The sequence below is a fragment of the Labeo rohita genome, chromosome 12, assembly GCF_022985175.1.
Source record: "Labeo rohita strain BAU-BD-2019 chromosome 12, IGBB_LRoh.1.0, whole genome shotgun sequence".
NCBI classification, from domain to species: Eukaryota; Metazoa; Chordata; class Actinopteri; order Cypriniformes; family Cyprinidae; genus Labeo; species Labeo rohita.
In genome coordinates this window covers 15,834,852-15,861,278 of record NC_066880.1, presented here as the reverse complement: position 1 = coordinate 15,861,278, position 26,427 = coordinate 15,834,852, and the positions used below count along the sequence as shown (strand labels likewise).

General features: G+C 37.6%; 1 protein-coding gene across 2 annotated transcripts in view; it reads right to left on the bottom strand.

The window, feature by feature from the left end:
- mpp7a (MAGUK p55 scaffold protein 7a) overlaps positions 1–26,427 on the bottom strand; it is a 146,933-nt gene that overhangs the window by 51,058 nt on the left and 69,448 nt on the right. For both annotated transcript variants that reach the window (XM_051124605.1, XM_051124604.1), the window contains exons 6-11: positions 23,979–24,110; positions 7,720–7,801; positions 7,468–7,553; positions 7,211–7,285; positions 3,328–3,524; positions 2,294–2,358 (exon numbers count right to left, since the gene is read on the bottom strand). In XM_051124605.1, the coding sequence (XP_050980562.1) occupies positions 2,294–2,358; positions 3,328–3,524; positions 7,211–7,285; positions 7,468–7,553; positions 7,720–7,801; positions 23,979–24,110 (637 nt within the window). The remainder of the gene's footprint in view (positions 1–2,293; positions 2,359–3,327; positions 3,525–7,210; positions 7,286–7,467; positions 7,554–7,719; positions 7,802–23,978; positions 24,111–26,427) is intronic.

Sequence of the window (26,427 nt, the reverse complement as noted above, 5' to 3'; positions counted from 1 at the left end):
CTCTTTGAAATATTGCCTAACGTCACCGCACTGCAGGCCAGTGGACAGATGGTCTTACTCTTAAAGCGCACGCTCATGCAGTTTCAAACAAACAAACCTCTTTCCTCCAAGCACACTTATACACATCTATACCTGTGTGGGAACACATTTGGACTGGTATTGTATGTGGTCTGTTTCTGGTCAAGTCATACATGGAGCTTTCAGCTTTCAGTTTTACTGACGAATTCCCATATGTGATGTGATACTAAAAAATTCTACACTTGAAAAGTTGAATAAAAGCAGCACTTTAATATTACTTATGCTTATTTGTTATGTGAAATGTAAGGAGTCTGCAAAGACGACGTCAAGTTCACGACTCCTGGGGTGGTCCTGGAAAAGTCATCAAGAAACTATACCTCAGTGACATGCACATCAACTTTTCCTTCTCATTGTTTTAAGCAGCTGATAGAGTGACAGAGAAAAATGGAAGAGGTGGGAGGCCCGAGCATGTGGCATGGGGGATAAAAATCCGAAGTGGCTGTATTGTCTGTAGCTGCACGGATGACGGCAACATGTCGAGAGTGTTGCTGTGTGTCTGTCTTGTGGCAAGTCTTAAGTGTGCCCATGTGTAGAAAGTACCCCAGCACAGCTCCGTAAAGACCCCTGCTGCCAGTGGGAGAGAGCTGTGGCATACAAACACACGCACGCACGCATTCACTAATCAGACATGAGAGATTAATGGAAACCAGGAGAGAAAGCTTATGTCCAGGCGTGCATTAATGCACATGTACATGAATACACATGTGTGTGCATATCTGCCTGGCACCAATCAGGAGAGTCTATGTTCCTTGACCGTGTTTACTTCACCTTGCACTTCCCAACCTTCCCTCCCTCTCATCTAACCTTTTCCGGTTGCTGTTCCTCCTATTCTTTTCTTTTTTTTCTAGTTATTGCTCTACTCAAAGAGTCACTCGGGCCTCTCGTATACAACAGTTTAAAGATTATTTCTGCTGTAGTGCAGAAACAAAAGGATGAGTGTGTACAGGGCTCAACAATAAGGTGGCTTGCTGGAAGTCTATAACATACTTCGGTTAAAATTTGGTTAAAATTTCATTCCCTGCACCAAAAGTCAAAACAATGGCGGCCGGAGTCGGACTGTTCACAGCTCATTTAGGGTCTAAGGTATGACGGCCTTGTCAATCAACAGACGAAATATGACGCCACACAGACAAGAAGCCGAGAATAGCCTGATTTGAAAAGTGGGACATTACTTATAAAGATTACCAAAATACCACTGGGAGGATTTTTATCATTATAGGGTGGTTGTGTACACACAATTCCAACACAAACGTATGTTCAGACAACATGTAAAAGCGAGTTTTGCATCCCATGACCCCTTTAATGAGCAGAAACTTGGAGCATTGACATAACAAATTAATTAACCACAATTCACTTTGTGCTTCCAGAAATTTCAAGAACTACATGTTCTGAAAAAAAGAGAGAAAAAAAAAAAAAAAAAAAAACTGCTTACATAGTTATAGTTTTTTAATTAAACTGACATTAGACTTTGATTTTTATATAGTGATGTAATGGTATTACCTATATTTTGGTATCACAATACCAAAACTCGATATCATTGTGGTCACAGGACGATATGAAACAATAGGTCATCTGGGCAAAAAGCAGATTTAAACTTATTCTAACACAAAAGGTCTTTAAAGTTGTGTTTAGGGTCTTTACGCTTTGGCACAGTATCTCTCAAACAAACTAAAATCGAAAGTACAATATGGTTCAATCCCCTCAATGTTTTTCCTGCGCGTTTCAAAGCGAAGCACGCATTTCATTAAGACGATTAGCTTGTGATCCGGTGTTTCCGCGCCTCAGAACGGCTCAGTTTACAGTAAATGCAGTGTAAGTTTAGCGCGCGTTTGGGAGTTTAGTCTCTGGTGGGGCCCGGACCCCTGGTTAAGAATCAGTTATAAATAATTTGCACATAATATAAACAATGTTAATGTTATCAAGCTGCTGACATGGGTAAGATTTGGATATCCTTTTCAGCAAGTTCCAGCTTGTTTAAAATTCCTTTATTAAAAAATTACTTTAGTAAATAAAAATAAAAACTTAATGAAATTTGCATATTAAATATAAAAAACACTGTTGATAATAAAAATAAAGCATTATTTCGTAGTGGGGCCACAACTAATAGCCCGATTGGGCTAGCAGAAAAAATAAGTCCTTATTGTTGAGCCCTGCTGTTTATGTGTTTTTCAGTGTTTTTTTAGTTGCTGTGTGATTGTATAAAGGTGGTCCTTACAAAATCTTTTGCTGGGTGTTCTCTGAAGAGTTGTGACAGTCACAGGTCTAAAGACTGCAAGCCTCCTGAAAAAAGTGAGAGAGAAAAATAAAAGGTTTGAGAAGCAAATAATCTACATTCACAAAGTCAGCGCTTGGGACTGACAAATGTATATACTAACTGATACGAGTGAGAAGCAATTTCATCCATCAAATCTGACAATGTAAGACAGTCAGTTAGGCCATCTGATACATTTGTCACTTTCATTCATAGCAAAAATGTGTAAATGTAACCTATTTAGACATTTAGCACTCAGAACCAGACTGACAAAGCTATTCTGCTGCTGTGAATGCAGCCATATAGAAACATGCAATAAAACCATCAGTTTTCACGACCGAATGGGGATTACTAAACACTTAACTACAATGCAGAGCTACCTGCCTAAACATCCATTAGTGAGCGAGTGAGTGAATGAGAGTGTGTGAGCGAGAGACAGAATGGTCAGCCAGAAACAGCACTTGCTACTGTACATTTGACAGGTTCAAAAATATGTTTTACTATTGAAAGTTACTTTTTTCAAGAGAAACAGAGCAAAGAAACTATTTCCTAAGGCACCACATATGTGCATGCACGTCAGAGTCCACTTTACAAAGAACGCCACTGATGTGCAATTTTCCGTGTGTGGACATCCAAAGTGGATGTGAACCAGTGCTATCATTGTCTGTCATTACTCATTCCAGCCCAGACAGCCACGGAAATCCAAAGTATTTTGGCCGAGCCCTCTTGCACAAAAAGGGAAAAAAATGACGAGGAAGACAAAAAAAGTCTGAAAAGTCATTCCTTTCATAGTAGGGAGTGAAAGTCAGGTTGTAATGGAGTGGAAGAAGTCTGGAATGATCGAGAGACAGAGAGATGGATGCATGACAGGAGAATATGATATATGAGGGGGCTGGACAGAGGGCGGACAGGATGATGGAGTCATGGAGTGCTGTTGAATTTAAAACTGGTGATAGTGGGAGGAAAGGAACGGGGAAGAGAGAAAAGCATTGGCTAACCTCTCCTGGAAGTGTTTGGATGGGATGAGTCCTGCACGCGGGTTGCCATCGCCCTCCAGTTTGGCCTGCCACCAGGTGGCATCGTCCTGGCTCATAACCTGCAGGATATCTCCCTTCTTGAACGCCAAGCCTGCCTCCTTGCAAGGGATCGCCTTATCCTCAGCTGGATCGTAGTCAAAAAGCGCCTTTACAAACATCTAAATTGCAAGAGAGAGAGAAACCGCTTTAAAACGAACAACATTTAAATGGATTAAAATGAAATTACAGAAAGATGAGATTCAAATCACATCTGCTCCGTCCCTCTCTCTAAACCATGACCAAATAAAGGTGTGTTTTGGGTAGCAGACAGGCTCACTTTCCACACATACGCACCACAATGCAAGAATTGGAAACTCTTTGTGACTCTCATTAGCGTTTCTCTAACAAAGGAGATCATGAGGTGTTGAGTGATTGTGCAGACGTATCAAGTAAATAAAAAATACATAACTAAATAAATAAGAATGTAAAGGCTTATTGACAGCAAACGGAGACAGCAAAGTTCCCAGAGCGCAGAGCTGTGGGGCTTGTGTTGATTTAGAGAGCTGCATGTGCCATACAGAAAAATGATGTTACGGAGGAGAACGTTCCCCACAAACACACCAATACATCCTGAGGGGACGCTTCGTCTCTGTCTCGCACTCCATCATTTTTTTTTATCCCTCTTACACATGTGCAGCCAATTAGCAGCACTTCAACATATTCATTACACGTGCGGAAAACAGTAAACTACGGTCACTGGATAACACACACACACACATGCGGGTTATGACTGAATTCAAAACTGAAACATATTTAAACAATTACAGCACAGTAAAAGGAATAAAACACACTCACAAAGAAATCGTACAGTCTTCATTTACAACACAACACTCAAAAGATTGGGGTCAGTACAATGTCTTTTTCATTTTTTTTCAGAAATGTATTTATATTGAACAAGATAACATTATATATATATATATATATATATATATATATATATATATATATACACACACACACACACACACACACACACATTTAATAAATCGTAATTTGTACTACCGTCTCTTAAAAATAAATGAAAAGAAATGTAGCATAGTCGATTTTTTTTCTGCCGAAATTGTATCAAACTGTGACCCCCGAACCGAGTTACGTACCGAACCGTGATATCTGTGTACCATCATACCCCTAATATATCCATCTTATTTTTCCCATAAGAGTGGGTGCAGCCATTTGTAAATTTTTTGTGTCTAGCTTCCGGTCTCATCCACTTCCAGCTATTTTTAGCAGCACAAAAAGCTTGTTTTGCTGCTTGATATTGCAAATCGGTGTGTCTTACCATATTATTTTAATGTATTATCTTAATTATGAACATTGGTTTGTAGTGCAAACTGTTTTACCGTTTACTGCACTTCGATATTCTTCTCGTTATTTCCCTATGGTGGATTATGAACCGGACTTCTAACACATAACCAGAAAACAGCTTACTTCCACACTGAAAAATAAGGTGGATATACACTAAACAAAATTATAAACGCAACACTATTGTTTATGCCCCCATTTTTCATGAGCTGAATGCAACTTTTTCTATGTACACAAAAGGCCCATTTCTCTCAAATATTGTTCACAAATCTGTTTAAATCTGTGTTAGTGAGCACTTCTCCTTTGCCGAGATAATCCATCCACCTCACAGGTGTGGCATATTAAGATGCTGATTAGACAGCATGATTATTGCACAGGTGTGCCTTAGGCTGGCCACAATAAAAGGCCACTCTAAAATGTGCAGTTTTATCCCACACCACAGTGCCACAGATGTCGCAAGTTTTGAGGGAGCATACAACTGGCATGCTGACTGCAGGAATGTCCACCAGAGCTGTTTTTGTGAATTGAATGTTCATTTCTCTACCATAAGCCGTCTCCAAAGGTGTTTCAGAGAATTACATTCAACATCCATACATCCAACCGGCCTCACAACCACAGACCACACCAGCCCAGAACCTCCACATCAGCATCTTCATCTCCAAGATCGTCTGAGACCAGCCACCCGGACAGCTGCTGTAACAATCGGTTTCCATAACCAAAGAATTTCTGCACAAACTGTCAGAAACTGTCTCAGGGAAGCTCATCTGCATGTTCGTCGTCCTCATCGGGGTCTCGACCTGACCGCAGTTCGTCGTCGTAACTGATTTGAGTGGGCAAATGCTCACATTTGATGGCATCTGGTACTTTGGAGAGGTGTTCTCTTCACGAATGAATCCCGGTTTTCACTGTACAGGGCAGATGGCAGACAGCGTGTATGGCGTCATGTGGGTGAGCGGTTTGCTGATGTCAACATTGTGGATTGAGTGGCCCATGGTGGTGGTGGGGTTGTGGTATGGGCAGGCATATGTTATGGACAATGAATACAGATGCATTTTATTGATGGCACTTTGAACGCACAGAGATACCGTGACGAGATCCTGAGGCCCATTGTTGTGCCATTCATCCACGACCATCAGCTCATGTTGCGGCACAATAATGTACGGCCCCATGTTGCAAGGATCTGTACACAATTCCTGAAAGCTGAAAACATCCCAGTTCTTGCATGACCAGCATACTCACTGGACATGTCACCCATTGAGCATGCTTGGGATGCTCTGGATCAGTGTATACGACAGCGTGTTCCAGTTCCTGCCAATATACAGCAACTTTGCACAGCGATTGAAGAGGAGTGGACCAACATTCCACAGGCCACAATCAACAACCTGATCAACTCTATGCGAAGGAGATGTGTTGTACTGCATGAGGCAAATGGTGGTCACACCAGATACTGACTGGTTTTCGGACCCCCCAGACCCCGCAATACAGTAAAACTGCACATTTTAGACTGGCCTTTTATTGAGGCCAGCCTAAGGCACACCTGTGCAATAATCATGCTGTCTAATCAGCATCTTGATATGCCACAACTGTGAGGTGGATGGATTATTTTAACAAAGGAGAAGTGCTCACTAATAGATTTAGACAGATTTGTGAACAATATTTGAGAGAAACTACATTGAACCACATTGAACTGCATTGAACTGTTGTTCCTCCTTTTGTCGGGTCATCTTGCAAGTTTTTGGCTGTACATTGCAGGTTTTTCTCAGTTGCTCTAATCAAACATTTTATGATATTGTGCTTTTTTTGTTCAGCACCCTCTAAAGTTTTCTGCTACAACACACTTTAAACTAAGGAATAAAGACTGCCAGCTGTGTCTAGGAACTTTCAATGGCTTGTAAATCTTCATGTAGCTTTAGACTTTCTAATATAATAAAACTATTTCTTCTCTATAGCTTTTGTAAGAGCTCTGCAGACTTTGCCATATTTGCTACTTAATTTCAGCACATGCATGGGCTAAATGCATGTATGTGTAACAGTCCAAGTGAATTCAGCTTTTAATAGAGTTTCTAAAGACTTAATTAGGTTTTAAGACAATTTTCACCCTACCATGAAAATAAGTGTCTTAAAAAAAGCAATGTTGAATAGGGGTTGAAAAATGATGACAGCTGTGTTATTAAAAATCCTGTAACTCAAAAACATTACATTGTACATTGAAATCAGTCGATATTGAGGTTTCATGTAGACAGCAGGCTGTGAGACAGCTCACTTGGTTTAGGAACAGACCGACAGAGAATGTTTGTAAGCTGGACGGGAGCTGAGAGGTTTAGTGCAAATCATGTGTGTTGAAGATGAATGGGAATGGGAAGCTTATCCATCAAACCAGCAGCCCGTGGTACTCGTACAGGGAAAAACTCCCCCACTGTCTGAGTAGAACATCCCATATAAGCCAACTCTTTCTCCTAAACTGTTCATCATGTCTGAAGGCAATAGTGAGGATGAATTGTACCTTGGGCTCTTTGCTTTGTGCCTCCTCTTTGATGCCTGGGACTACTTTGAACGTGATGGCACCTTGCGACTGAGACTATAAACAGAGACAAAAAAGACAACATATCAAGCTGTTACACATATAAAAAGACTATAATGTTTCATACATTAACATTGCACACATTTCCCCTTGGTTAAAGTTCTTTTCACAGCATTCTGTTATATTACCAAGTTAAACATGCAGTTTCATGTTGACTCCCCAGAGAAACATGCACATACCAGGACCCGAATAATTTCCTCAGGTTTTTTGCCATCTACAGGGATACCGTTGACCTCTTTCAGCTCATCTCCAACATGTATCAGCCCTGGATGCAACAAAGAGTGGATAACAAGAAGTTAAAAGACCACATACAGCAGTTTAGCAGTTTATTCAGTGTAATAAACCATCTCAGCTTTGTGTAAACAAACTAAACATCTGGGTGCTGTTAGAGTGTATTTGTGTACAGACAGAAGAGGTGCATCAGCACTCACCACTTCTGTCTGCCGCCCCGCCCCTCATGATGCGCGCAACTATGATTGCACCAGTTTGTTCATCCTTCTTAATGGTGGCACCCTGTAACACACACACACACACACACACACACACAAAGTCAAACACATGTACTCAAAGAAAACATGCAATTAACAGTGACCAGGTTTATATGCACATAACATGTTAAAGGGAACAAGGGATACCCAGTTGGTGCAATTCTTTAGGGTCTTCATAAAATATGTGGAACATAATCTGGTAAAATTCCTCAATGGTCGTGTAAAACAACACCTTTTTACCTTGTCAAAAACAGCTCTGTTCACAGCGACCTGTTTAGTGCATGTCTCTCTAAATGATAATGACCTACTGCTCACTTCACCCCTCTCTATTTGGTGGCTTGTTATCATCAGTTTAACTGTGTCCTCAGTAGCTCTGATGTTGGAAGAAAATGTAGACTCATGTTCACTTTTAGATCCAACTACTAACACCTGCATTGCTTACGTGACATTGTTGTTGCTACAGCTGCTTGAGCGTGGAGAAAATGGCAGGCAGCATGCAACAGGCTAAAGGTGCAAATATGCCAATACGGGACAGTCCGTTAGCGGTTGTGGGCGGGGCCCGAGCAATATGATGTTACACTGCTCAGAAAATCAAAACAACTTGATAACTAAAACGGTTTAGGTTTTCTGGGGTTAAAAAAAAAAAAAAGGAGTTTCATCATTGAGGGTGGTTGTTTCATGGTGCAGACAACATGCAAATGTGAGTTTTGCATCCAATGTCCCGTTTAATTAAACTTCAAATTTTCTTAGACATTAATACCTTTTAGAATCAAAGACAGTCACTTGTTTTGTTCCTGAACGAATTAGCAGTTTTTAGCAAAGTGGTTAAATTAATGATTCAATGACTCTGAAAGCACAGGAATCAGTGCTTTTAAATGAATCAGTTGAATAAATCAGTGACTCACTAATGAAACTACTTTTTTCATTCTTGAATGAATCAGTGTTTTTGAGCAAATCAACTGAATGAGTAAATGACTCACTAATGAATAGTCACTGCATCCCAATATGCATAATATCCATCCCTAAACAGTATGTGAGATTAGAATAAGTATGTCCCAAAGGGGTTTGAATTATTAATAATAAAGATGAATATTTATTTTAGGGCTGCACCTCGACAACCTCGGCACCTCGAAGATTTTTCTAGTCGACTAGTAGGCATTCATTTTAAGCATTAGTCGACTAATCACATGTTTATTAATAAACTATTCAAATCATAATAATGAGCCTATAATTGCCTTTAAAAAGCCTGCCACAGCACAGCAGCAGAAGTTATGATTATGAATGTGTCAAGGAAAAACAGTTAGGAGGCTGCATTAACTAAATAATTTATTGATAAACTAGTGCTTTTTTTGGCTTAAGAGATTAAGTCCCCGAAAAGTTTCATACGGATTTGAGAATATTTGTTTTCCACTTGAACTGGTTCATTTAAAAGCAGACTTTTTGCTCTCTATAGATATATTTTTCATGTCTGTAAGACAAGATGACAGACTTTCGGTTAATTTTTTTCTTCTTCATGTGCTCAAGTTTGGGACAAAGACTTTCATTATTTTACAAAAGCACAGTGTTTTGTTGTTATTGTGGGTGCACACAAATAGAGTCTTTACAGATGTATTTCTCTTATCAGTATGAGCAAAAATGACAGAGTATTTTAAGTAAGGAGCCTCCTTACAGCCTCCTTACTCCATACGTCATGCAGTCAGCGCGCTACTACTCAGCTTCCATACTCCGCACAGACACTTCAATAGCACACATTTTTCGGTTAACATTAGATTGAGCGGCCATGTAAAGTTGCTACTACTTACATATATTAGATGATAAGCCATATTTGAGGTTGATGAATGATAGGAGAGCATTTGGATGTTTTGCCCAATGCACTGTGCGTGACTTCGCCACTTCCTGTGAATTTCTTTTTCATCCGACTAAGCGACTAATAACATTTTGGTCGACAAAGCCTATTCTCACCAACTAGCGGTCAGTCGACTATTAGGGGGCAGCCCTAATTTATTTAATGTTATTTGTGTTGCATTTCCTTTGCATCAACATTGTGAACTTTTATAAAGATATAAACAGCACAATAGGATAACAAATATGTCTGGCCACTAACTATTACATCCATAATTTAGCAAAAAACACAAGCTGAGTTCTTCGCATGAAATAACCGATACTGGCAGATCAATGTGCTACTTGTTTTCTCTCCAATATGGTAGGAATTCTTTGTTTATTGTAAATGTAATCAAATATAATATGAAGTGTGTATATAAGGAAGTTAACAGTGACAGGATGACTGAAAGACCAGTTTACACTTACAGTAACTATGCAAGAGAGTACAATTTTATGATGTAATTCGGGTCTCTTCTACTACACACTCAAAATGGCTTATTCTTCACAAAAAGACTACATACTTTTAGGGCGCAGTATAAGTAGGCAAATTGGGACACAGCAAGTCACTTGTTTCATTCCTGAATCAGTGTTCAGGAATGATTTCACAGATGAAAAACTATTTAAATGACTCACTGATGAAAAAAGTCAGTGAATAAAACAGTGTTTTTGAACAAATCAGTTGAACAAATGATTCCGAGACTTCATAACAGCCAACTGCTACCAACTACTGGCATAAATATGTACCCTCTGTGCATTTGTGTGAGAGAAAGCAAGTGCTCTGTTACTGTGGAGTATGGCTAGATACACACAACCACTTAAATGGCTTAAATGGACTGCTATGACTGCCAAAAACACAAGCAGGAATGCAAAAGCACAAGCTATCCATGGCACTGTTCTGCCAACAATATGCCAGCTCTGTGTGTCATCCTGCTGCCATATACACTCATGCGCTACTGTAAGAGACACATGTGGCCAGACGCTCACAGCATGGGCTGTCACCACACACACAAACATGGCGACATTAGACAGCGAGACTAAGACACCACGACTCACAGGGAACAGGGCTATTTGCACACAGACAACCATGTCAGACAGTTTGACTTGTAGTCTGGTTTTTTCTCCTCCTGTTTTCTGAATCAGTGTCTCTAAGGCTGTTATTATTTCTGAAGCATCTGTGACAGCGGGCGAAGGTGCGTAGTGGTTCGTCTAGCGTGCTTGTGTGTTTAAAACCTATTGCCGTTTTACCTCACATCATTTCAGGTGTCTAAAAAAACAACCTTGGTGAACTTGTTCCATTGGCACATCAATAGGACTTTCAAAATCCCAGAAAGACACACAAGCTGACGCTCCTCTTCTATCTGCCTTACCTCAGTAAGACCAATAATCTGCTGTCAAAGCTGTTTTGCTGACTTGGTCACCTGTATTGATTTTGCATGTCATCATCATGACTCATACATAAGCTCAAGGTCCTCCTCTGATGTGTTAAACACAGCCTTTAAGATGGCAAGAGCAGCTGTTTGTCGACACTCCCTTCAGAAGTCTCTGAATTTCCTGTTGATCAAATAATTGGAACAATTTGGTGACCTGGGATGACAAGGCAGCGATTGGCCGGGAGCTTTGGGAGGTGACAGAAACCAGTGATCAGCTTAGCCATTACATCTCAATGTGAGATAAAACAGTGGTGTTTATGACACACATGAGGGAGATTGAGAGAAAGGGAGTCAAGAATGAGAATTAAACCACAGATATACTCATTTCGTAAAATGTGATTAAGTGAACGGTAGAACCAATCCAAAAGCTTTCTTTTTTTAACCAAAACATGAATAATTTCAATAAACTATCAGTGAACTGAAGGTTGCCTGTTTAATTGAGTGTGAAAGGAGTTTTTTCCAGTGCGTTGGAAGAGATCATTATTCACTCAACAAGGATATTATTCATATCAATACATCATTACACACTCAACACTCTCTGGGTCATTGTGCAAGGCAAAGACTTTTAGATATACATAATGCTTTCATAAAAGATAAAGACAAAACAAAAACCAAGACAAAGACTTTTGTCAAAACCAATTAGAAAGGATATTTCTCATATTATTCTAATAAATCCAACCCATAATGACTAACATCATCCCGCTATTCTAAAACACAGATCAGAAGCCAGATAAACAGCTTCGACAAACCTCTAACAAACTCACAATTTGAGGTTTGGCTTAGAACGGGCAGCAGATGGAAGGAAGTTTGAGACAACAAAGCAAGGCAAAAAATTAGGGCTGTCAAGATCCCTTGATTCAATTCAAATACAAATTGATTTAAAAAAAAACAAAACAAAAAAAAAACCTTGACTGCAATTTGCCCGTGTCGAGTAACTGGCAAAATACCGGAAGTGGCACATTAAATGGATGAGAATTCACGCAACGCATTACTGAAATTAGATATTTCGATTATATATTAGATTATTATTTGAAAGCAGAGACATTGGAATATCTCTCGGTGCTCCCAATATGGGCCATTTGCATGCGCAACAGTCTAAAACATACTCTCAAAATATTATAACTTTGTAACTCGTAATTGCTACGAATTAATTCTTGTAATTTTGACTTTATTCTCAAAATATTTTGACTTTACTCACAAAATATTTTGACTTTATTCACAAAATACTTCGACTATATTCTTGTAATTTCGACTTTATTCTCGTAATATTTTGGTTTTATTCTCGTAATTTTGACTTCATTCCTGAAATATTATGAATATAATCTCATAATCTTAGATTTTTATCTGTATTTTAACATGGCACTAAAACGCTGTCGGAATTCAATTAAATAAATGCGCTGCAGGTTTAAAATATGTGCTTTATTTACATTTGCTTATTTGCGTTATGCTTATTTGTTATGTACATGTGTCTCAGAATGCTCCATTCACAGTAAATGAGTATACTATATGCTAACCATTTGTCGTGATTTCAAAATAAAACCTCAATCCCTCACTCTGAGCTTACACATTTTGATGTCCACATATTCAGAAATTACAGAAGCTGTAGCATTTCTGTCGTAAAGAAAATTAACGATTTTTCTTTCGTGCCAGAAATAATTAAGATATTAAGTAAAGATCATGTTCTATTAAATATGTTCCATTTTTTGTACATTTCCTACCGTAAATATATCAAAACTTAATTTCTGTTGAGTAATATGCATTGCTAAGAACTTCATTTGGACAACTTTTAAAGGTGGTTTTCTCAATATTTTGATTTTTTTGCACCCTCAGAGTCCATATTTTCAAATAGTTGTATCTCAGTCAAATATTTTCCTATCCTAAGAAACCATGCATCAATGAAAAGCTTATTTATTCAGCTTGATGTATAAATCTCAATAATAAAAAAAAAAACCCTTATTGACCCTTATGACTGGGTTTGTGGTCCAGGGTCACATGTGTGTATTTTAAGTCATTTAATAGGCTATGGTTCGCTCAGGTCTATTTTATTACCACAAAACAATGAATAACAATTATCCGATTACTCGATTAATCGTCTGAATAATTGGCTGATTACTCGATTACCAAAATAATCGTTAGCTCTAAAATAAATAAAACTCTGAGAAAACAAGTGATATGCAATAAAGGTCCACAGAAATGCTTCGAAATATGCAGCGTTATTTTATGTGTTGACGTAATTTCAACTAAAACTGGAAGACAGGGCAGGAAGTATCAAGCAGCCCCACCCCTTTTTTAAATGGCCAATAGAGTTTTGTATATATCACAACTGGGGCCAGAGCTGTTGAGCTCAGTAAATCTGCATGTGACAGCCACAATTTCATCCATATCGCTACAAAATATACCATTCTCGGTAGAATTTAAAAGGGTTTGATAAGTTTTGTAGTCTGTGCCGACTTGTACATATAATCAGCTTCATGCTATCGTGTCTCTGGACCAGAGCACAATGTGAGTGTGCTTGCATCGGCTCGTGTGACTTAACATGAAACCAAACTTCTTTTGCCCCACTGGAAAGCAGATTTACACTGCCTGAATCATTTCCTATTACCTGTATAGTGCACTACGTCCCATTCACCATATAGCAAATACTAACTGAACAAGTGACTGATTTTAGGCAGAGCTTCAGCATGTATTTATAGTGTAGAGAGCATTTGATTGGACAGAAAGTTTGATGAAAAAAAGCTGAAGTGCAGGATGATGTCATCAAAATCATTGATCCATATTGGCAGAAGTTAGATACTGTAAGATTTGAATGCTTATATCTTGTAAATGCAAATTTTGTCATTTTGTCATACAAAAAGTCAAAAAAACTAAACTAAAATCTGAAATGTTTATTGCCATTTACTCACGCAAATGACCGAAGTCCATTTTTGCTCTCTTGGTGTGAGAGCATGAGCTGATGTTATTCAGGTGCAGGTTTGGCCTGACACCGACATCTCCACCTCAGACATAATTGACTTCCTCCGAATAACACATACTGCTGAAAAAGCCATGTTACACTAGGCTGACTAACCCAACTCATCACGCAGGCACAATTTACCCATCAGGAACTCCACCTTTGTTAGTCATCCTCGCAATCACGCTCACACGATCCTCGCGAGTGCAACTTCATTCCTGCAGTAAGGTCACTTGCAATAGGCAGCAGGAGGAAATGAGCAGGTTCTTTGATTGAGCATTTTCAAGGTTTTCTTATTTCCTCTTGTTGCTGAGGTCTGTCCAGTAAAACACGCTCTATAAATAGACTTTAATGAAAAATTTTCCTCTGAAGGTCGAGAGGGAGAGAAAGCAGAAACTGAGATGGAAGAAAAATTAAGCAAGTTAGAATAAGAGGCCGTGGCTCTCTAAATTACTCATCAGTAACGTGACCCACGACTGCCAGTTGTGAAGGTGATCAGCTCCATATGCTGAGACTCTTAGCACATAAATGCTTATGATTGTTATTATAAGGCCAGCCAAAAGTGGATGGCTTAATCTATGTAGAGCTCAGAGCGCTGGGACAAAAGTCATTCTTCAGAGATGGTTAATCCGCTCACAGCTTGACAGACGCAAAAATCACTGCCACTCATGACAGTGTGATGACAATAACTGTTCATGTGTACTCTTACTCTCACAACAGAGACATTAAGATGGTGGATTACCTTTTCTTTACTACAAGGTCGATAGATGTTAAACAGATGTTGTGGGTGCCAATGGGTCAAGGGGTGTGCCTGGTTAGCACGGCCCAATTAGCCCCTATTCAGCTGCCAAAATACACCATTTCTTTCTTTACAATATTTAACTGTACAGAATTTGAATTAGTTATGTTTACACAAAAGTTTGGGATCAGTAAGTCTCTTGTGCTTGTCAAGGCTGCATTTATTTGATCAAAAATATTGCGAAATGTTATTACAATACAAAACAATGGTTTCCAATTGAATACACTTTAAAATATAACTTATTCCTGTGATGCAAAGCTGACTTTTCATCAGCCATTACTTCAGTCTTCATTGTCACATGATCCTTCAGAAATCATTCTAATATGTTGATTTATTATTAGAATGGTCTATGTTGGAAACAGTTGTGCTGCCAAATATTTTTTTGGAAGCCGTGATACATTTTTTCAGGATTCTTTGATAAATAATGAGTTAAAAAGAACAGTATTTATTGAAAATATAAATATTTTCTAACAAAAGTCTTTGCTATCAGTTTTTATCAATTTAACACACCCTTGCTGAATAAAAAAGGAATAATTTACTGACCCCAAACTATTGAATGGTAGTGTATATAGTTACAAAATATTTCTATTTTAAATAAATGCTGATCTTTTAAACTTTTTATTCAACAAAGAATCCTGAAAAAAGCGGCACAACTGTTTCCAGAACTGATAATAAATCAGCATATTAGAAAAAATTTCTAAAGGATCATGTGACACTGAAGACTGGAGTAATGATGCCAAAAATTCAGCTTTAATCACAGGAATAAATCAGATTTTAATATATATTAAAAAAAATCCATCATAATAATAGTTCACAATATTACATTTTTTTCTGTATTTTTTGATCAAATAAATGCAGCCTGGATGAGCATAAGAAACTTCTTTAAAAAACACATTAAAAATCTTACTGATTTAAAATTTTTCAAACCAGTTCAAATATTTGGGATTTGCAAAATTTTTAACCTTATTATTAAGCTCACCATGGCTGCATTTATTCAGTAAAAACTGAAATTTTGTGAAACATTATTGCAATTAAAATAAGCAATTTTATATTTAAATATATTTTAAAATTTAATTTATTCTTTTGTTGGCAAAGCTGAATTTTCAGCAGCTTTAACTGTCACATGATCCTTCAGAAATTATTCTAATAGGCTGATTTGGTGCTAGATAACATTTCTTATTATCAATTTTGAAAACTGCTTAATATTTTTAATTCTTTGATGAACAGAATAGCATTTATTTGAAATACAAATGTTTTATAACATTTCCTGTCACATTTAGTGTATGCTTATGAACCTTATGGTGTGTGTTTGTGTGCAAGTTTATAAATTGCAGGTCTTTACCTTATGTTGGGACCACCTGTGCCAGCCAAGCAATGGCTATTTGGATGAATGGGAATGCTAACAGACAGATTTCTCCAAGTTTTACAGATCTCCTTGGTGCATACCAACATATTAAGCTTTTTTGAACAAACTCTGACATCATAAAATAACTTTTTCAAACGTCATTACAATACAAGTTTGAAGTTCAGATCATTTCAGCAGAACCTAAGCTCTAGCCATCAAGGCAGACCTGAAAAAACAAATACAAAGACTTGGGCCGAGACAGAGAGAGTGTTTGACACAAAGTCACTTAAACTGGCGTGAAAACATAAACAGCGATACACACTCTCTTCAACTCGCCGCTCAAATGAACATAAATTACAGAGAACCACATGGCTGTGTTTGCTACATTTGGCGCAGAGCAAACCAGAGAGGAAAAGACGCAAAAAGAACAACAGCGGGGTCATTAAAACACAATTAGCCACAATTATCACTGCTGATTTACGCCACCTGCGTGTACGCCAGTAGGCAGAAGATATGCGTTTAACAAAGTTATTAAACTTTCAATTATAAATGCACACATACAAACACACAGTGGGACTCAAAACAAACACTGAGTCTGTGATGCTTCACTCCCTCTATATATACTGACTGTTATACTGACCCTTCAACGACCTGCTCAGTAAACACTCAGTGTTTCTTTAACCCTGCTGCATTACCGTTCCATCATTAACGGGTATTATGTTGAAAAAGGAAAATTGGGTCTCATTAAGGTAATAATGGCTGAGGAATGCCAGGATATGTGGTGAAAACAGGACAGGCCTGACTTGAATGGAAATAAATAAGAATGACAGGAAGTAAATGGGAGTGGGTGGAGGTAAAGAGGGAATGAGCAGAAGAGGGAAGTTGAGGCCTGGGATAAAACACTGGATACCATCTTTCATGTCTGCTGAAGGCTAGAAACGGTCATTTTATATCCAACGGGAAAACAAACTCCAAAGCAGGCTTCCAACATTAAGTGATTTTTCCATTCGAGCTGAAACCAAAGCAACTAAAAATGGTAGCTAATCAGAGCCAATTTTATATTTAATATTATTTAATATGGGCTTTCAGACTAATATGATTCTTCAGTGGTTGAGGCTACTGAGTATAACACAACAGAAAAAGAAAAAGATTTCTTGCATGCTTTTGTGATCGATGATGCTTAGGCCAAAAACCTACTTGGACATAGCAAGTGTATGTGTGTATTCATAAGCATCAAAGACTGAAATCTATATGCGAGTCTGTGGTTTCACACACTCGAACATCCATAGGTTGCCTTATAAGTGTTGCCTGTGTTCACCGTAATTACCCCACCAAGGAAACATCACTTTCAGAAGTCAGATCTTGTTCTTTCACCTACATGAGGAAATGCCATCGCAAGACAAGCAGACCTAACTACACAAAGAACACAGTGTGTGCTAATGTGCGCACTCGAGCACCTCCTGTGCGCTCTGTAACAGGATATAGACATCGAAACATGGATACTTTGGAAAACCAGAGCACACTATGAAGAGGAAGGAACGAAAGATTAGAAAAACAGCAAAAGGTGAGGAGAGAGGCCTGAACCCCACACTTACATAATGACCAGTCATAAACCTGCATTGAAAATATTCTTTAAATGAATAATTAGTCTATTAATAAATGTATTCATTATAAAATTATTTTCAATAAATAAATAAAATGTTTGTTTTGTTGGCAAGGCTGTATATTATGAAATGGTTGTATGAAGGAACTTTGTATGAATAGGCTAAACTTTGCCTGAGATGTGTGACACATTAGCTCTGAGGTCAACTTTACCCTCTAACGGTCATGTCAGTGTCTGTCCTCAAAGTCTCACTGGAGAGAACGTTCTCTTCCACTCGGAGCTATGAGGGCCATGATATATTTTTCCTGAGCACACAGATGTATCTCAAAGCGCTAACATGTGTGCTCCTGTCCTTTCACCCTAATCTATTTTGTGCCTCCATTATTTCTAGAAAGTGACATTACCTTGCTCAGTTTTTCCATCGTTAACCTAAACAGATGACCTTATGGCCTTCTACATGCTTCAAAAGAATAAAAAGAACAGATGATAAACTTAAAGGATTAGTTCACTCCAGAATTAAAATTTCCTTATAATTTACTCACCCCCATGTCATCCAAGATGTTTGTGTCTTTCTTTCCTCAACAAGGTTTATTTTTCTCCATGTAGTGGACTTCAATGGGGATCAGCGAGTTGAAGGTCAAATTGCAGTTTCAATGCAGCTTCAAAGGGCTCTACAATATCCCAGCCAAGGAATAAGGGTCTTATCTAGTGAAACGATCGCCAATTTTTTATTTTTTAAATTAAAAATGTATATACTTTAAGCACAAATGCTCATTTTGGACTAGTTTGGCATCCACGACTTCACACAGCGTAGTCATGCTGGAAATGTCATGCGTTACGTAGGCGGACGTACCGACCCAGTGTTTACAAAGCGAACACGCAAAGAAAGTCCTTTTGAAATGATTTTTGAAGTTGAGGGAGAAAATACGCATGGAGTTTTTCGACAACGGTCTGTCTTGAGTCAGAATACACAGAGTTCAGGGAGAGAAATGCAAGACGAGCGTTTGAGATTAAAAAGTATTTCAGTTGTATTTTTTTTTTTTTTTTTATGAAAATAACCAATCGTTTCACTAGATAAGACCCTTCTTCCTCAGCTGGGATCATTTACAACTGCATTTGGGATCGTTTGAAGCCGCATTTAAAAACATTTTGAAAGCTGCATTTCGAAAGTTCAAAATTGGGGCACCATATCAGTCCATTGTATAGAGAAAAATGCATGTTTTCCTCAAAAAACTATTTCTTTACGACTGAAGAAAGAAAGACATGAACTTGATCTTGAATGACAAGGGAGTACATTATATGTGACCATGGACCACAAAACCAGTCATAAGTGAATAAATAAGCTTTCCATCGATGTATGGTTTGTTAGGATAGAACAATATTTGGCCGAGATTCAACTATTTCAGTATATAGAATCTGAAGGTGCAAAAAAAAAAAAAAAAAAAAAAAAAAAAAAAAAAAAAAAATCAAAATATTGAGAAAAATCGCCTTTAAAGTTTTCCAAATTAAGTTCTTTGCAATGCATATTACTAATCAAAAATTAGGTTTTGATATATTTACAGTACGAAATTTAAAAAATCTCTTTATGGAACATGATCTTTACTTAATTTCCTAATGATTTTAGGCATAAAAGAAAAATATATCATTTTGACCCATACAGTGTATTTTTGGCTATTGCAACAAACATACCCCAGCGACTGGTTTTGTGTTCCAGGATCACATATGTGAACCTTTGTTTTGGAAGTGGACTTCTCCTTTAAGAAGATGAACGATTGTTTTGCTAGACAAGACCCTTACTCCTAGGCTGGGATCGTGTAGAGTCCTTTGAAGCACTGAAAATCGCAATTTGTACTTTCAACGCGTTGGGTCCCATTAAAGTCCACTATATGGAGAAAAATCCTGGAATGTTTTCCTCAAAAAACTTAATTTCTTTTTCGACTGAAGACAGCAAGACATGAACATCTTGGATAACACAGGGGTGAGTAAATGATCAGAACATTTTAATTCAGGAGTGAAATAATCCTTCAAGCAGCAAAAGCTAGCTTTAAATTAAGGTAGAAGTAGATATGTAGTTCTTTGGGCTCCAAAGCAATTAAACTTAACCAAATTAACATGCTAAATTGACAGTCCTAGTAGTTCGATAGTAATTTGACATCCTGTATAAATCCAGGGCAGTCTACAATTATATTTCTGTATTTACATGCAAGTTCTCAAACCACATACATATCCCTATTGATATCAAGAAACAAAAGCTACTGTTTGTAAACATCCAGCATTAAAACATTAAAAATATACAAAAAAAAAAAAAATTCTAATGAAGGCGCTGGAGAGGAAACATTAATGAAGTCTTGTGTCATCAACCAATGAGAGGTCACAGAGGAAATGAGAACAGTGTGAACTTTTATAGTACAGAATGTCTTCTGGCTGTGCTTGCGTTCCAAGGCTCAACATGACAAATCTAAGCTCAGACATTCAAAAACATTTTTTTTCTTCCCCCAAAGTAGTAAGTCTTGTTTTGGCTTCACGGTCTCTGAGACTTGGTCCTCTACCATTGTATGGATTTCATTGCCATGAACAGTCAACAGCAATAAGCCAAAAGAAACAAGTGTTCTAGGACATTCCGCATGCTTCATTGACATTGTCCTGGGGTACTGAAATGGTTTCAGGAGAATCACACAAACTCGAGTCATATGCCTTACAAAACCTGAACTCCAGAACACACTCGAATGACCAGCCATCTGCTGGAAGTAAAGTTCTCAAACTTGCAATATCCAATCCAACAGCAAAAAGAGTTGATTTTTTGGTGATTTTTTTAGTCTCTTTTCACTCAAATTGTTATACTGACAATAAATATAATTTGTTATTAAAGATATATTCAAATAGAACAGAAGCCTGAGGAGGTGCTCATTTTGAGAAAGGTGAGTAGATTACTAAAGCCCTCAGTATGAGCGACACGGAGATTAAAGAAGACTGCTATATTGTATAGTTAAGGATGAAAGATTTTGTTGGGCAAGCTCCATCTTAAAAGTGCACTAAGCACCTAGATGAGAATATGCTTGCCAAAACAAGCCGTGCAATGAAAAGTGTCCACACACAATCTATAGCCAAATCATCTTATTAGAAATGTCTGTTCTGTCTACTACTCTCCTATTACTCAGTCTGAAAATCTGGAGTGAACACACACACACTTTTATCTATCCAACAAACACACACCCATACACAGTCTTTCGCCTTCCTATAGACCTTTCAGTAACCTTATCCGAAACGACACGTTCTTTCAATAAAATCCACCACTGAGCTCACTTCTGCTGCTGCTGCCGTCACCCCATGTGTACGCTGATCCAAGCCCAATTATTTCAGCATCCTGCCATTGCTACTAATAAATCAGCAGGGTAAAGTTACCAAAAAGAGGGGAGAGCATTTGAGGATTTGGGTCCCATCCCCAAAGTCCAAGAGCTTGAACCCCCCTCCCTCTTTCTCCTCATTACTCCCCTCACTAAACCACGCATGATGTCATGGTCTGAAAAACGATAGCAATTAATCAGAGCTACCGAATCCTACTCATTTGACTAATCACAATTATACAAACCAATGAATCATCCCCAGAGGCAGAGGCCTGCTAACTACCGCACACCGGAGAAAGAAAGAGAAACTAAAGTTCAACTTTGCAGAACTTTTGTCGTAATGACTGCACAGGCTGTCTGCACCTGATATATAAAATTTCAAGTACAGTATAGAAAAAAAAAAAAAAAAAAAAAAAAAAAAAAAAAAAAAAAATTTGACATTCGACTTTTTGTCTGAAATACTGAGGTTTTTGAGGGCCGGCCAGCATCTGAAACTGCTGAAGACTTGGGCCACAGGTCACACTATACCTAACCAAAGCCTAATGTTTACTGAGAGGAAAGGAGAGATTTATTTTACATTTCGTTTCGCTTAAAAGAAAGTAACATGCCCAATTTCACTATAAAATCGAACGCTGATTGGCTACAGATGTTAAATCTGAATTCTGAACGCATCTAATGTAGAATGCATTTGAAATCCATTATTAATTGGCCACCTGTACACCTAGGGCCCTAGGAAATTTCTAAAATCCATTTTTTTCCATTTTAATTTTTCTGAATTTTATTTTTTTTCAGATTAAATTTTTCTACAATGGTTACATTAAAAAAATGAATCAAAAACATGTCTAATTAATTAAAATCATGAAACCTAAACACAATTTAGTAAGTATGGAAGCCCGTTTCCGCAAATGAACAAAAAATAACAAAAGATAATTGCAGAGTTATAATGTCAGAATTGTGAGCTATAAATTTGCAATTCTAAGAAATGAAGTCAAAATTGCGAGTTTTTATCTTGCAATTCTTAAGTTACTTCTCCCAATTATTCTGAGAAAAATTTAGAATCACGAGTATGTATCTCGCAAGTCTTACTTTATTTCAGACAATTGTGAGTATACATCAGTTTATATCACGCAATACTGAAAAAAAAAAAAAAAAAAAAAAAAAGTCTGAATCATGAGTTAAAAAGTCCTTTTTTATTTTTCATTCAGGGGTTGGAAACAGGCTTCCATATAAAAGCCTTATGAAATACTTTACCTTTCAGTTTTATTTTTACCAAATTCTTTTTTCCATTAATTTTCTGGATTCCATTTTAATGGTTTCATTTAATTTTAATAATCAATAGCATAATTAATTGATTTTGTACAAAATTTTATTATTTTATTTTATGTATTTATTTATTTTCAGAAATACTGTTGTATATTTACATTTTTTTCTGGTAAATAAATTCTGGTCAATAATTTTCAGGTAAATATTCCATAAAAAATGTATGTTTTAAGAATAATTTTAATTAGTACTAGCAGCAGTAGTAGTAGTACTATCACTATATCAAATAGTATAATTCCGTCACAGTTTCTTCAAATTTTATTTTGACGAGTTAATGTTAAGACCTTTAAGTTTCTGTGTGTATATAAAAAAGGCGAAATGCTCATGAAGTGACTTTAAGAGCAGTTCTAGAGATATATTACGAGATATATTTATGTGTTCATCTACTCATATTTTGAGGCGGCTGAGACTGGTTTCTGTGTCATTCATTTACACACAGAACATGCAGGATTTATATTTAAATAGTATTTTGCAGCTTAATATTCACATACACTAGTCCATATCGCATTTTTATTTAAGTGTACTGACCTACTTACGAATATTCATCCAAAATTTGGCAAATTCCATGACATTCAGCGCTATACAGTAAATTTCACTATATTTTAAAATACAATATATTCCTGTGACAGAATGTTGAGCAGTTAACGACTCTAAACTTCTGAATGGTAGTATATATATTGTAAACACAACATACAATTACATTGTGGCCACACAGTCTATTTAGGTGCAATCAAAACTAATAAGCCCTCACGTGTACCACGAGTATAAAATCAAACATAGAAAAAGCCTAGAAATGAGAAAGGCAGCATCAGTCCATGAATGTTACGCTATACTACCACCTCCAACAAATTTTTCTCCCCACAAGCATTTTAGCCCAGCATATTTGTTGTTATGTTGTAAAAGAAATCCAATACACTGGCAAACCACCCAACAACTGCTCAGCTAAACACAAAAAGATTTACTGTGTCATTCTGCGATTCTCGAAACTCGAGAATGCCAATAGATGTCAATGCTCATTCACTGTCACTTTTAAGTACAGTACAGCCTCAAGCTTAAACCCAAACAGGTTTGGGAAACCGACGACTACACGAGTAAACAGAGGTCTTGATTCTGACAGCTCGCAGATGAAATGGAGGAGCGAAAGTTGGCCAGAAAACGGGCCTAGAGAGAGCTGTGAACGACACGTAAGGGAAAGAGGAACAGACACATACATCTATAGGCCGCAGGAGACCACTGGACACAGACCGGGCGAGAGCGTCTGTAAGGTAATGCGGAATGTGGCTTTTGTCATGTTTAGACGGAGGATATGTGGTCACTCAGGAACCAGAGGATAAGGGTGAACAGGGAGCGCGAGCCAAACACATCACTGACACGATCGCGCGAGTGTGCGTGTATTTATGCGCTCCATGTTCACAAGAGTGTTTTCCACTATGTGAGCTTGAATTATGGCCGCCCCTGTGTGTCTGGCCTTGACAGCATGTGGAAATTTGCATGTGTTTGTAAGTGTGTGTGAGAAGGAAGTTCTCTCACCAAAGGCTCTTTATTCTTGACCAGTCGAATGATCTTGACAGAATCTTCTTCGTCATCAATGTCGTCTGGCAGAGGAGGAAGTTCTGGATCGTAACTCTTCCTGGCCACGGTATCGTGAACAGACAACAAACTCTGCAACGAGAATGAGTTGTACACATAAAAATCCACAGAAGCTCACACAGTAAGACAAACAGTAGTCGTTTGACTGATTTTGTGTAGCTACTCGTTTTGGCTAATCACTCCAGCTTTCATACTCCAAGCATCTGCTTGAATCCTATAGTATAAATCATGGAGCTTTAGAGGTCTGCTTTAGATTACTACCTCCTACTGACAAATAAAGCTGCTTTTGAATTGATTACCGTCACTATTTCACTACAACCCTCTTTGGCAATGTTGTTTGTTAAAGTGTCTCCAGCAGGGGGGAAAAAAAAAGGGCTGAACCAAAACCAAGACCAATCATACTGTCATCTTTCATTTGATTAGATTGTTATGAGTCTTACAAGTATCCCACAGGGAACACGGCAGCATTGCTGTGAGTTTCCAAGAGGTGAGGACACTTCGTCGCAGACTGATGGACAGAAGGCAATGAAGTTCTCAGCCATTTCAGATATTTCACACCTCGGCTCTCAAAGAACCAGCTATAGCAAAGGAATGACGGCATTCGGAGATTCATTACTGAGCTGCTTTAACGACGCTGTGTGTCAAATGCAGCTGGAAACACTTTTTCTTTTGCTCCTTTTCTCCCTCACATTTCCAATATAAAACCATCTTCCAGTTGTGTGCCAGAGATAAAAAATGGGAGGGAAGAAATAAAGAAAAAGAAAAAATAGAGAAAAGAGACAAGACAGAGAGGAGAAGAAAAGTGTCTGTTTTATGACATGGGATTAAGCTCCAGAACAACACTCAACATGTGGCTAAAGCAGAACAGATGGGAGAGAGAGTGAGAGCGAGAAAGGAAACAAACAGGGAGAGAGAGAGAGTCATGTGTCTAGTGAGCGGGTCAATTTCGTAAGCACAGCCTTTTACTGAAAATTAGATATTAGAAATCTGATCATTTGTTTTTGTCTGAACACTTCAGTTGTCATAAATAATTCAACTGAATTACTAAAGAAATCATATTGACCAGAAAGTGAGTTTGCAGTCCACATTTAACGTCATCAGGGTTCATACAGATACTGTAAAACAAAATTCCAGGACTTTCAAGGACTTTAAGCACTATATTTTTGGTTTTCAAAGACTTCATTCAGAGATCTCACTTATCAAACAATCTCTTCTTTTTCAAATTAAAACCATGGTTAATTTTCGTAAGGAATTTGTAACTGTACTGCCTTAATGGTATGATGTTTTCTACAGTTTAATAAAAATCTAAAAAAAAATATTCAGAAAACAACTTAGAAATCCTGATCTGAAACAAATGATTCACGATATGCACTCCGAAGTCTCGAACTGAATCGAATGATTTGCGAACCTGCACCGAACTCTCAATCTGAATCAAGTGATTCACGAACCCGCTCCGAAGTTTCAGTCTGACATAACATAACTCCACCCATTAATTCCATAGAGGTGGAGCTGGAGGTCATTTGGCTCTGCAGTGAGCAGTACTTGTCTGAAGTCCTGATTTGAAAATGATTCATGATACGCAAACCAATTGGACCGCTTCAAAACTGATTCAGAACTGATTTAACTGAACAAAAACTCAGTTTCACCTATTAATACACGCTTTTTAAAATTGTTACAAGAAATGTCAAAATTCAAAAATTGGCTCTTTTCATTTGATCTGTTTTGTTTTTGTTTTTTTGGCTAGTGAATTGCGCAAAATTAATGATCAAAGTAACAAGTTTGAATCAATCAACTTTTTGATTGATCAGAGATCTCACTTATCAAACAATGTCTTCTCTTTTAAATTAAAACATGGTTACGTTTCGTAAGGGATTTGTAACTCTACTGCCTTAATGGTATGATGTTTTCTACAGTTTAATAAAAAAAATATATATATTACAAAAATATTGAAATCCTGATCTGAATCAAATGAATCACTACATGCACTCTGAAGTCGCAAACTGAATCAAATGATTCGTAATATGCAGATTTCCAACCTAAATCAAAACATTCACGAACGCGTTCCCAAGACCCAATCTAAATCAAATGATTTGTGTTACGCAAGCTGAAGTCTCGATTTGAATCAAATGATTCCTGAAGTGAAAGGGTGCTCTTTGAGAGCTTCGAAACAGTAAATCACTTTGCACAATTACTTTTCTTTTAAAAGTGACCTGTTTCCGATCTGTGCAATTCACACTGCACTTGGTGAAACTAACCAAAAATAGCATATGTGTGACCCTGGACCCCAAAACTTAAGTAGCACATGTATATTTGTGGCAATAGCCAAAATACAGTGTATGGGTCAAATTTATCAATTTTTCTTTTATTTCAAAAATCATTAGGATATCAA